Source organism: Monosiga brevicollis, genomic scaffold (assembly GCF_000002865.3).
Source record: "Monosiga brevicollis MX1 MONBRscaffold_9 genomic scaffold, whole genome shotgun sequence".
Classification (NCBI taxonomy): Eukaryota; class Choanoflagellata; order Craspedida; family Salpingoecidae; genus Monosiga; species Monosiga brevicollis.
The window spans coordinates 665,806-678,781 of record NW_001865046.1 but is presented as its reverse complement, the minus strand read 5'-3'; the positions used below and the strand labels follow the sequence as shown (position 1 = coordinate 678,781).

General features: G+C 54.5%; 2 protein-coding genes across 2 annotated transcripts; both read left to right on the top strand.

Annotated features, from left to right (window-relative positions):
* Positions 1 to 862: 862 nt before the first annotated feature.
* Positions 863 to 3,510, top strand: MONBRDRAFT_32322 (uncharacterized protein; the record flags this gene model as incomplete). The annotated part of the gene is made up of 6 exons (XM_001745633.1): positions 863 to 1,633; positions 1,845 to 1,895; positions 2,175 to 2,316; positions 2,410 to 2,601; positions 2,700 to 2,849; positions 2,875 to 3,510. The coding sequence occupies 6 exons, from the start codon at positions 863 to 865 to the stop codon at positions 2,943 to 2,945; spliced, it is 1,377 nt and encodes a 458-aa protein (XP_001745685.1). The 3' UTR covers positions 2,946 to 3,510.
* Positions 3,511 to 3,759: 249 nt separating this feature from the next.
* On the top strand, positions 3,760 to 12,951 carry MONBRDRAFT_36978 (uncharacterized protein; the record flags this gene model as incomplete). The annotated part of the gene is made up of 11 exons (XM_001745632.1): positions 3,760 to 3,804; positions 4,247 to 4,639; positions 4,795 to 6,903; positions 7,044 to 7,212; positions 7,503 to 7,621; positions 7,723 to 8,388; positions 8,477 to 8,647; positions 9,190 to 9,332; positions 9,949 to 12,260; positions 12,291 to 12,405; positions 12,499 to 12,951. 11 exons carry the CDS (start codon positions 3,760 to 3,762, stop codon positions 12,683 to 12,685), a joined length of 6,429 nt encoding a protein of 2,142 aa, XP_001745684.1. The 3' UTR covers positions 12,686 to 12,951.
* Positions 12,952 to 12,976: the final 25 nt, after the last annotated feature.

Sequence of the window (12,976 nt, the reverse complement as noted above, 5' to 3'; positions counted from 1 at the left end):
GCTCCGACACCAGTTCCACACCGCCCCTGGCCTTTTTGTTGCAACTCGGGCACCCATGTCTTGCTCATCGTCGCTATCGGCAAATGTCATTCCCAGGGTACCGGTGTCGAGCAGCTCAGCTAAAACGCTTTTGGTCGCGGTCAGCAGACATCTGTTATCGCGCTCGTTCCACGACCTTGGTCTTCAGCGCCTGGGGCTCGGCGGCTCAAGCTCCGCAACTTGCATGCTGAGCCGCTAAGCCTACCCTTTGGCATCTACGAGACGATTGCCACCTTTCCACGAGCCTGGTCAGAATCCTCTCACACAAGGTTAGATTCTCAACGGTCTTGTCTTCTCCGCATCTCGACCTGCCTGCCTTTCCAACTCGCCCCACCCTCACACCTCTTGCCGATTCCGTCACGCTTGATTTTCCAACTACCCACCACTTGCTAGCCTTCCATCGGGAAGATCCTTCTCTGCCCCTACTTGCTCGCGTAGGCACATCCCAGCAGTTCCAGCAACCTTTGTGACTAGTGCCCTCCCAAGGTCTTTGCGCTCTCAAGGTAAGGTCCGTCATGGACGTTTTGATCTGCTTTCGTTTGCAGCCGACCTGACACTGTGCAGCACACAGATAGCCTGTGATTTGCATGCGCTGTGGGCTCTGTGACCATTGACCTGCCTGGACTCCCCACTCGCTCCCTTTCTTTGCTCGTGTGTTTTGTCGATCGAGCTCTGACACGCCTGCACCGCAAGGCTACCACTGGTCTACACAGCTAGCAGTCTCTCATTCTGCAACCTCATGAAACCCCTTCCCCGCTACAGCGTAGAGCACGCTCCAGCTGCGTCCCTTAGCGCTCGGGAACATCTTTGGGCCGACAGAACCATGGATTATGACAACGATGATGACAGTTCAGATATGGAACTGCGCGAACTGATCGCCGAAGAAGCTGCACTCCCCATTTCAAATCGCGCGGAACCACCCATCCCTTCACCACCCCACCCCAAGCGCACGAGCGTCAGCAAAGCGCAGCGCTCGGCCAAAGTGGCAGCCCAAGGTCGCCATGGGCTCAATAAGGATGGTGATACCGAGCCTTCGCGCCGCCGCCGCTCTTCGTCGCGCCGCCGCTCCACCTTGTCACCACCCTTGCAGGTTGCCGATCGGGGCGTATCCATGCGCACTTTGCCCACTGCCGCTGTGACAACGGCTTCCAGCCTCCCAGCCACCAGCCAGGGCCCCGTCCACCAGAAAAGCCCCGCAGGCGGTGTTCGGGGCTTTGTGCCCTCTGGTGGTACCCTTCACATGAGCTCTGGGGGCCTACTCGCGGCCCAGCCGGTTACTACACTTGCACTTGCCGATTCTGGTCTAGCCAGCTTGGCCCATCACGTCCTGCAAGCGACCCATGGCAAGCCCCCGCTGCGTCCCCCGACGACGCAATTAGACTTTGTGATTGCTACTGGCGAGAACGAGGCGGTGGTTGATCAACGCGCTTGGTCCTTGGACGCTACCGTTTGGACACCGGAGCTAGCACAGACCGTCATGAAGCGATTTGCCACCCGTCAGGACGTGGGATTGGAGCAGTTTCGTTCGGCTGCTCTCTACTGCTACTATCTCAGCCTGGAACTTGAACGTTTCGGCCCGACGCTTGCCTGGCAGGTATGGTCAGACAGCACGTACACCGCTCTTACCAGCACTCTGCTTGTTACCATGGGTCTGGGAGTCGCTGAGTGCGCTCCAAGTTGGAATACGATTACATGTGTGAACGTCTGATTGGGAACCCTGCTGAGACAGAGTGCGAGTGATGCCATGTTAAAGACGCCTGAGCACTCTCAGAGCATCTGTTCTCATCTGTTGGTGCGCTTCATAGGCTCTGGGCTTGCGCGGCATGGAACCATTGCAATCCAATCTTCCTGCAACGGTCAGTTTGTGCTTCATGATCAGATGCCTTCAGAAGAGTACGCTTTTGTCGGAAGTTTGCATTAGTGTAAATGCATCACACTTTTAAGATAATGTTCTGTGCCATTTGTCACACTATTGGACACTGCCACCACATCACATTTCGCACTTACGTGATGGACACTGCCACCACATCACATTTCGCCACCATCACGTTGAGCTCCCAAGTTCTTATGGGGCCAGAGCATCACACGCCTTGTCCATGCTCATCATGCTGACTTTTGGTATTTTGGATTGGTAGACTGCGACCTTGCAAGCTGATGCGAGCACTGCAACTTCATCTGCAAAAACAGCCACGCCTCGGCACAAGTCGCGTTCGACGCAATCACAGACCCGACATCCCTCATCGACCTCCTCCTCCTCCTCGGTCCATCACAAATCAGGTCAGCTTCCGTTGGTTCGAGGCTGCAAGCGCCCGGACTGCAGAGTCCACTGTACTAACACCATCCTCTCTTTGTCATGGGATGACTGGATAGGCGGGGAGGTCTCCAAGCGACCCAAGTTGCAATGTCCCATTTGCGCTGGTCCAGGCCGCCCCCGCGGGGAGACGGGCTTGTGCGCCGTGTGCTATTCAGGCCTCTACAATGACATATCCAAGCTGTCCGAGAACACTGAGCCTTTTGCACTCTCGAATGATCGAGAGCTGGACCTTGCCCACCTCATTGAGTGTAGGTGCCTCCGTCTCACCGGCTTTCTCAAACCGGTCAATCTGTCGATACCTCATCATCACGACTCACGTGAGCTTGGTTCCTGACCATTCATGTAGTTCTGAAAACGCTGCGCCGGCCTTGCACCAATCGCTTTGCTTGTGGTACAACCGAGTATCGCTTCGATACGCCTGAAAAGTGCACTCGGTGTCGTAGCATCGCGGTGGTGAAGGCCCTTCCTCGCCTGTCGTATCGACTGTTGCAAAAACGTAAGTTTCTGCACGCCTGACCCAGATGGTATTCATTTACTCGTCAACCTTCATCTCAAGTCTAGATCGGGCATTGATCTGACCTTACTGATATGATGTGTGGTGTTGCTTGCCCAGAGGTGCTGTTGAATCGTTTCAAGTAGGCACGTCTTATTGGAATCGCCTTTCAATATAACTATGTGGCCATGGTCTGGTCATGCCCGGTCGGATGTGTCGACACCAGTTGCTTTTGGGGTTTGAAGTTTCAAGCCCCGTGCCCTTTCTTGCCAACACGAGTTGCAGAAAGGGTCGCCTCCGCTGGTCGCTTTTGTGCGTGTGTTTTGCGTATCAATGACACAGCGGCTTTGATGCTCGTTTACTTTGTCATGTTCTTGTGGCGTATTCAGCTTCGCCACGTTCTCTCCTGAATATCGATGGTGTTATTGCAGTCCTGCACGAGTGGCTTTCTGTTAACGCTTTTTAGAGTTAGTTTCATCCCCAAGTCGATAAGCCGGGTTGTTATCGATAAGAAGAGGTGGTACACCACACTTGTGGCTGGGCGATGTCGGTCAGCTTTTGACACGGCCTTCTCTCTCGGTTTCATGTTGCAACGGTCTCTTTCTTCTTCCTCCCCTCCCCGCCCTTTCCAGACTTTTCAACGTCAATTCAGACTCCTGAGAACAACTCACCTGCCAAATCAGTTCGTCACAGAGGGGACATCATCATCATGTTCGTGAAGCCAAACATCTCTGCAAAAAAAAAAAAAAAAGTCATCACGTGCCCCTGACTCAAAATCGCGAAAGCAGTGAAAATCATCAACCCTTGTCAGACGCGGAGCAAACTTATCAAAAATATCAGCGACATGATGGCCATAAACTCCAACACGCCAGTTCAACGTGATACTTTCCATCCACCGAGGTTGACCACCACGATGGCTGAGAAGCGACTACAACAGTCGCAGTACGAGTACCATGCGGTAAGTCACTGAGCCAGCCACAAACGGCAGCCTGCCGCCGCAATCCAGACCCGTTCTTTCCTGAGCGACTGTGCCGAGGAGATGAGAATCCTTGGTGTTTGGCTGTTGTGGGTTGAGCCAAACTTGCACGTCCCATGCTCTTGCCGTCTCTTGCCATGTTCCTGTCACACCTGTTTGACGACAAGAACCGTTTTTTTTTCCCCTTTTCTTTCGTTTGACCTTTTGAGTCGTTTGCTGCTTCCGACGTTGTTGGTCGTTGGGCCAGGCGCGGGCGCCAAGGGTGTGCGCCGGGGTCTCGGCTCAAATATGGCAGTAATGACGCTGCCATAAACAGGCCGTGGGCTTGCCATACCATTTCGCGGCCTTTGTTTTTTCTTTTTCCTTTTGCCCTGGCATCTATGGAGTGCGCGTAGCTCTCACTTGTCTTGACCTGCTTTTGCAGAATGCCAACTTGGTACTCCAAGCAGATCGGTCACTGATTGATCGCCGCGCGCGCGATGAGGCCACCGGCGAAGTCCAGACCCTGCGGGGTAAGCTCACGAGCATGCGCATGGGCGATCGCGCTGCTCGTGCTGCTCCCACTGACCTCGAAGAGCGCAAGAAACGCCGTGCCGACAAGGCCGCCCGCGCTGCCAAGTCAGCTAAAATCTCGGCTTCAGTTCTCACCGACGCCCTGGACATGAACTTGAAGTACCGGCCCAAGACCACCGAAACTCAGCACGTTTACGAGCTGATTCTTAGTTTTATCACAGATTACCTCGGTAGCCAGCCCCAGGATATCCTCATGGGCGCTGCCGATGAGATTATCATTCTTCTCAAAGATGAATCGATGAAGGTGTGTGTGTTTCAGAACCCAGAACCCATTTTGGGGGGATGATTATCACCGTCCTGCTCCTTTTGGGTTGATGTTCCCTATATCCGATGGCGCGTACGCCCATGTGACTATGCTTTTGCTAACCTTGACTTCCTCCTTCTTTTCCATATGATCAGACAAAAGAAAAGCGCGGCGAGGTGTCCTCACTGCTCGGGCAAAGGTTGAGCGAGGAGGGCTTTACTCGTCTCGTATCCCTCTGCAACCGCATTGATGACTTCCAGGACGAAGAGGAGGAGGCTGCTGCCGGCGAGGAATTTGATGACGACGCTGGCGTAGCCCTCATCTTTGATCGCGACGAGGAAGATGAAGATGAACAGGCTGATGCCATGGATGATGATCTCGATGTGGTCCGCGACCAAGACGAGTACGAAGATGAAGAGGAAGGCGAGGAAGCCGACGATACACAGGCCGTTTCGGCCAACCTGGGCGCTATTGGTGCGGCCAACGCTGCCGATCTGGTGCGCCCGGCCGACGTTGATGCTTACTGGCTGCAGCGTGAGCTCGGTAAATACACCAAAGACGCCGAGGAGTCGCAGTCTTTGGCCGACGAAACTTTGAAGGTTCTGCAAGAGGCCAAGGATGACCGCGAGTGTGAGAACAGCCTTGTCACCGTCCTTGGCTTTGACAAGTTTGAGTTTGTCAAGCTCTGTCGCAAGAACCGCAATGTCATCCTTTACTGTACCCTCCGTGCCCGCGCCAAATCCGATCAGGAGCGCAAGGCCATCGACGCCACTATGGCACAAGACCCTGATCTGGCCCCCATCCTCAAGGAACTGCGTGAAGGCCAGTCGGTGGATAAGGCAGCAGAGGCGAAGGCCCGTCGTGAGGCTCAGCGCCAGGAGAAACTGGATGCCCCACTTGACGTGCTGGACGTGGACATGGAGCGTAAACCGACACAGGTCCTCAATCTTGAAGAAATTGCCTTTCAACAAGCTGGTCATCTCATGTCCAACAAAAAGGTGGTCCTGCCGCCTGGCTCCACCCGTACCCAATTCAAGGGCTACGAAGAAGTTTCCGTACCGGCGGCTAAATCCAAGCCCCGCGGTGATAATGAGAAGGACGTTCAGATTGATTCCCTGCCCAGTTGGGCTCAAAAAGGCTTTCTCGGCTTTAAGGCCCTCAATCGTGTGCAGAGCCGTCTCTTTCCATGCGCCTTTGGCAGCGACGAGAATCTGCTGCTTTGTGCCCCAACTGGTGCTGGTAAAACAAACGTGGCCATGCTGACTGTGCTGCGCGAGATTGGCAAGCACGTGCGTGAGGACGACTCGGTCGACCTTGAATCCTTTAAGATTATCTACATTGCGCCCATGAAGTCCCTCGTGGCGGAAATGACCGGTAGCTTCCGTAAGCGCCTCGAGCCGTATGGTTTGCGTGTCGAGGAGCTCACCGGTGATCAAAGCCTCACTCGGGACCAGATCTACAATACCAACCTTCTGGTCTGCACCCCCGAGAAGTGGGACGTTATCACGCGAAAGGGTGGCTTTGAGGGCATCGTGGGTCTGGTCATCATTGATGAAATTCATCTGCTGCATGACAGCCGTGGTGCGGTGTTGGAAAGTATTATTGCGCGCCACCTTCGTCAGGTTGAGCAGGGTGGCGAACGCCTGCGTCTGGTTGGCCTCTCTGCGACTCTGCCAAACTACGAGGACGTGGCCACCCTCCTGCGGGTCGATCCCAGCAAGGGCCTCTTCTTCTTTGATGGCAGCTATCGCCCTTGTCCTCTGCAGCAGCAGTACATTGGTATCACCGAGCGCAAGGCCATCAAACGTTTTCAGCTCATGAATGAGATTGTCTATGACAAAGTCATGCTCAGTGCTGGCAAGAATCAAATCCTCATCTTCACTCACTCTCGCAAGGATACGGCAAAGACTGCACAAACGATCCGCGACATGTGCATGGAAAAGGACACGCTGGGTGCCTTCATGCGCGAGGACTCTGCTTCGGTCGAGATCCTGCGTCGTACCACGGAAGAGGATACTAAGAACAAGGACCTCAAGGACCTCCTCCCATACGGCTTTGCTTGCCATCACGCTGGCATGAATCGCAAGGACCGCACCCTTGTTGAGGACTTGTTTGCCGATGGCCACATCCAAGTCCTTGTGTCCACGGCCACCTTGGCTTGGGGTGTCAACTTGCCCGCACATACCGTCATCATCAAGGGCACACAAGTGTACTCTCCTGAAGCCGGTGGTTGGACTGAACTCAGCCCCCTCGACGTGTTGCAGGTGAGCCTTCTCTCCTGTAGGGTCAAGTCTTTTGAGTCGTGCTGTTTGATGATATTTTCCTTTATCCCTGGAGTTGTGAATAGTAAGTTGTCTCATGGCACACCCTGTCCTGGTCGCTCCCTTCTCTTTAACCGTTCCAGATGCTGGGTCGTGCGGGTCGCCCGCAATACGATCGCTTTGGTGAGGGCATCCTCATTACCTCTCAGACAGAGCTACAGTACTATCTTTCGCTTCTGAACGAGCAGTTGCCCGTTGAGAGCCAATACGTCAAGCATTTGGCCGACAACTTGAACGCCGAAATTGTTGCTGGTACGCATCGTCATTTTGGCACGACCACTGTCATTCTTTCGGGTACCCATTCAACGTTCTGGTGACACCGAAATGAGACACGGGAAGGGATATGCACCGCCATGGCTCTTGATGAGTCCTTTTTGTCAAGACAGAAAGAACGGCGTGCGCATCGTGACACGCTTAATGTTGACACAATAATCCAGTTTGCTGAAGCAATGGCAACGTGCTCTCAGCTTCGGTTTTACCACCACTCAAGTCTCGACAGCTCATTTTGGTTTTCCATCCACGCGCTGGGTTGGCATTCCTAGGCACCGTGCAAAACCTCGACGAAGCCATTACCTGGCTAAGCTTCACCTACCTGTACATTCGCATGCTTCGGAACCCCATCCTGTATGGTGTGCCTCGTGAGGCCGTGGAAAACGATCCGGTTTGTCTTATTGCTCATACCCACGCGCGATGACTGGCCTGTCTGCAACCCCTCTCCTCGTACCACCTTTGTGGCTGACTTGTGCTTGTACGTGCGCACAGAAACTGGAACGTTTCCGTCGAGATTTGCTGCACACAGCCGCCCTTACGCTCGACAAGTCCGGTCTGATCAAATACGAGAAGAAGACGGGCACCTTCCAGTCGACTGACCTCGGCCGCATCGCTTCGCACTACTACTGCACCCACGGTACCATGGCGACCTACAACAGTTTGTTGAAGCCCACAATCAACGAGATTGAATTGCTGCGCATTTTCAGCCGCTCAAGCGAGTTCAGCCTGATTCGCGTTCGCAAGGAGGAGAAGCTCGAACTGCAAACGCTCATGGAGAAGGTGCCCATTCCCGTCAAAGAAGGCATTGAAGAGCCGACGGCCAAGGTCAACGTGCTCCTACAGGCTTACATCTCGCAACTCAAGCTTGAGGGCTTGGCGCTCATGTCTGATATGGTGTACATCACCCAGTCTGCGGGCCGCCTGCTGCGCGCAATCTTCGAGATTGTTCTCCGCCGTGGTTGGTCACAGCTGACGGATCGCATGCTCAATCTTTGCAAGATGGTTGATCGTCAGCAGTGGCAGAGTATGTCACCCCTGCGTCAGTTTGATAAGCTCAACAAGGCCGTTGTCCAAAAACTTGAGAAGAAGGAACTGCCTTGGGCTCAGCTGATGGAACTGTCACCAAATGCGTTGGGCGAGTTGATTCGCCAGCCAGCGGTGCGTACCCAGAACCGTTTCGCACGCGATAGATGAACAATTGCTCCTCTCCCCTTTGTCGTTGTCTCACGCATCTCAATTTCCATAGGCTGGCAAGACGCTGCATCGCTACATCCACCAGCTGCCCAAGCTCGAGTTGAATGCCAGTGTGCAGCCCGTGACTCGCAACACGCTCAAGGTCATGCTGACTATCACGGCAGATTTCCGCTGGGACGATGCCATCCATGGCAACCAACAATCCTTCTGGATCTTCGTGGAGGTCAGTTCTTGTTCAGCTGGTACTATCTTGACATACGCCCAATGTATTGCCTGTTTCTTCTCTATTTTTGTCTTTGGGCCTGTGGCTGTGTGGTTGCTCTTGTTTTGTCTATTTGAATTTTGTACATGGCGCGGCTTGTGAAAGAGACATTGATGATGAAAGCTTTTGCTCGACGAGACTGGGTGGGCTGGTTCTGGCCTGAGGGCAAACGAACGATGGCTGACGACGGATGGTTTGATGCATGCGTCATCTCGAGAGATGTCTGCCTTGGCAACATCGCTTCACCCCTTTTCCGGTGGGGCCCATTTCGAGAACGGCGCATGATTGTCGGCCTTCCCGAAGCGTCGATTCCAAACCTCAGATGTCCGCCAGCCCAATATACCCGGTCAATGCCGTTTCTGGATTATGAGAGCTGAGATGTCACCACCTTTGCCGTGTCGTTTTGCGACGTGCCATCTTGTGTCGTGCCTGCCTGTCTGGCGTTGTTCGAAACGCCCTCGCCCCGCCTTTCTTGATCGTGTCTCTCTGGCTGCTGTGACTAGGACGTGGATGGGGAGAATATCTTGCACTCTGAGTACTTTGCTTTGAAGCGTCGTTACCTCGAGGTCGATCATTATCTCAGCTTTTACGTGCCTGTGGGTGATCCCATGCCGCCTCAATACTTTATCCGCATTGTATCGGACCGGTGAGTTCTTGCTGGGTCGTTGCTGTGCTATTCAAAGTTTTGGTCGTTTTTATTCAGTGTGGAGGTTTCGTTGATGGCCAAGCTTGGCTTTGTTGGTTTTGTTGAAATGATGACACATAATGCCCGAGCTGTCTGAGGGCCGGGGCTGGACCTCGTCGGGCAGTGCGATCACCAGCCTGTCGTCTGAAAGGGGGAGCTAGGTTGTTGGGCGGTCGCAGCCAGGTCAGCTACTTGCAACGGGCTGGTTCGTTTGGACATCGTGTATGTTCGGCGGTCAGCTCGCAAGATGCATGGCCTGATGCTGTGGTTTGCTCGGTGATCTGGTCCTTTTCGCTGATGGGCTGTTGCTGGACGCCTGTGGCCGTGAGGAGAACCCCCAGCCACCCGCCCACTTTCATGTGGCAATGCCTTTGGCTCGGGCGAGTCTGACTCAACAACCATCTATTGCCAAGGGTCTTTTCTGACCGGCAGACATAACGCGCTCGCGCGCGTGTTTGTTTGCCACATCATGTGGTGATGATTTTGTGCTGCTGATTTTTTTATTTTTTTATTTTTTCTTCTCCGTCCTTATTGCTGCTTTGCTCATACACATGTCCATGTCTGGTCGTACATGTAGCTGGCTGGCTTCCGAAACAGTACTTCCTGTTTCGTTCCGCCACCTGATTCTGCCCGAGAAGTTTCCTCCCCACACTGAACTGCTCGATCTGCAGCCCCTGCCTATTACAGCGCTTAAGAATCAGCAGCTCCAGCGTCTATACGCGCCGCGCTTCAAATACTTCAACCCCATCCAGACACAAGCGTTCTCAGCGCTCTTCGAGTCGGACGAATCCGTGTTTGTGGGTGCCCCCACGGGCAGTGGCAAGACCGTGTGCGCTGAGCTCACGCTGTTGCGCGCCTTTGGGTTGCGTCCGGACAGCAAGGCCGTCTACGTCGCAGCCACACAGGCCATCTGTGATCAGACAGCGGCCGCTTGGCGTGATCTGTTTGGCGCCAAGCTGGGCAAGACCGTTGTCTCCCTGACTGGTGATTCCAGCGCCGATCTCAAGTTGGTGGGGCGAGGTGATCTCATTGTGGCTACGGCCGAACAATGGGACGTCATCTCGCGTCGCTGGAAGCAACGCCGCCATGTTCAGGCCGTCAACTTGTACATTGTCGATGAGGCGCACCTTTTGGGTGGGGATAAGGGCCCCGTTTTGGAGATTGTCAGTTCGCGCATGCGCTACATGAGCATTCAGCTTGAGAAGCCAGTCCGCATTGTCTGCCTTGCATCACCAGTGGCTAATGCCAAGGAGATGGCGGCCTGGTTGGGCATCACCTCCTCTAACGTTTTCAACTTCCACCCCAATGTTCGGCCCGTGCCCTTGGAGCTCGAACTGCAGGGCTTTAATGCTGCCGACGCGAACAGCCGCAGCATGGCCATGGCGCGCCCCACCTACGCTTCCATTCACCGCCACGCGCTCAACAAGCCCGTGTTGGTGTTTGTGCCGTCGCGCAAGCAAGCCCACATTGCCGCACTTGACATTTTCACCCAGGCCGCGTCCCAGAATGCGGGAGGACAGTTTTTGCATTGCAACATGACGGACCTTCAGCCGTATTTGGAAAAGATCAAGGACCCTGCCTTGGCTGAGACCTTGACCAATGGTGTGGCCTACTACCACGAGGGCGTTCACGAATCGGACCGCTCCATCGTTCGCCAGCTGTTCCAGGCAGGGGCCATTCAGGTCGTCGTCGTCTCGCGGGACATGGCGTGGGGCTTGAATATGGCCGCTCGTCTTGTCATCATTCAAGACACCCAGTTCTTCGATGGCAAGGAGCACCGTTTTGTGGACTACCCGATTACGGATGTCTTGCAGATGATGGGTTTGGCCAGCCGTCCTGGTGTCGATGAAAGTGGTGTTTGCGTCCTCATGTGTCAGACCTCGAAGAAGGCCGTGTTTACCAAGTTCTTGAACGAGCCCCTGCCGGTGGAGTCCCACCTGGATCATGCCTTGCACGACCACTTTAATGCTGAGATCGTGACCAAGACCATTGACAATCCGCAGGATGCGATCGACTACCTCACCTACACCTTTTTGTACCGTCGACTGACGCAGAACCCCAACTACTACAACCTGCATGGTGTGACGAATCGTCATTTGTCGGACCATTTGTCGGAGCTGGTTGAGACGACACTTTCAGAGTTGGAAGAATCCAAGTGCATTGCTATGGATGAAGATGAGGAGGACGTTTCACCCCTCAACCTGGGTATGATTGCGGCGTACTACTACATCAACTACACCACGATTGAACTGTTTAGCCGCAGCCTGTCAGAGAAGACCAAATTCAAGGGTCTGTTGGAAATCATTTCCTCGGCCACCGAGTTTGAGGTGATTCCCGTGCGCCAGCGCGAGGACCGTCTGCTCAAGCAGCTGGCCCAGCGTCTGCCCATGAAGCAAAAGCCGGACGCGCTGTACACCGATCCCCATGTGAAGGTGAATCTGTTGCTGCAAGCGCACTTTTCGCGCATCCAATTGCCGCCCGAGCTGCAATCGGATCAGGAGCAGGTTTTGCGCATGGTTCTGCGTTTTGTGGCTGCGTGCGTGGACGTGCTCTCGTCGAGCTTGTGGCTCGAACCGGCCTTGGCGGCGATGGAGCTGTCCCAGATGATCGTTCAGGCCACTTGGGCTTCTGACCCGCTGCTGAAGCAGGTACCGCACATGGACACGGCGGCACTGAAGCGCGCGGCAGCCAAGGAGGTGGAGTCGATTCTCGACCTGACCGACCTCGAGGATGACGAGCGCAACGCCGTGTTGCAGATGGACGGGCAGCGTCTGGTTGATGTGATTCAGTATTGCAATCGCTATCCCGACGTGGAAGTGGCGCATGAAGTGGACGACGAGGACGACGTGCGTGAGGGCGAGCCAGTGACGGTTACTGTGGCGCTCACGCGTGACGACGGCGAGGACTCGGATGACGAAGGCGATGAGTCGGCAAAGAAGTCACGACCGCCCGTTGGTCCCGTCTTTGCACCCTTTTATCCCCAGCGCAAGGACGAGGCTTGGTGGGTTGTCATTGGTGACACCACCGCTAACAAGTATGTAGTGTCTTCCTTTTGATCCTGTGTCGGCTTTTGCAAGTTTACAGTTTTGTCTGGGCTCACCCTTGTTTTCCTCCTCCTGCTTTTTAGGCTCTTGGCTATCAAGCGCGTGCCGCTCCAGTATGAGGCTCAGGCCGCATTGCAGTTTGAGGCCCCGGCCCCGGGTACCCACAAGCTCAAGCTTTACCTCATGTGCGACTCCTATTTGGGCTGCGATCGCGAGCATGATTTGGTGTTGAACGTCAAGCCCGGTGAAATGGACGCCGGGGAAGATTAGGCTGTTCTCCCCTTGTGTCGTTTCTTTTGTTGTGTTTCATATTGTGACACCTTTCCGGCCTGGTCGCTGTGCGCGCGGTCACACGGGTGGGACCATCATGCTCTTGTCTGTTGCTCTTTTGTGTTTGGGGCTAGCGCGGGCCGATTGTTATAATCTTCCCACCCTGGCCTTCCCCCTTGTTTAACTGACTCTGTCGCTCTTTTTGCTGGCCGTTGTGGCGGCCCTCGTGTTCGCACGTTACCCATTTTAATCGAATCTGAATCCGGTGCACTTGGATCGTTTGCTTTTGTT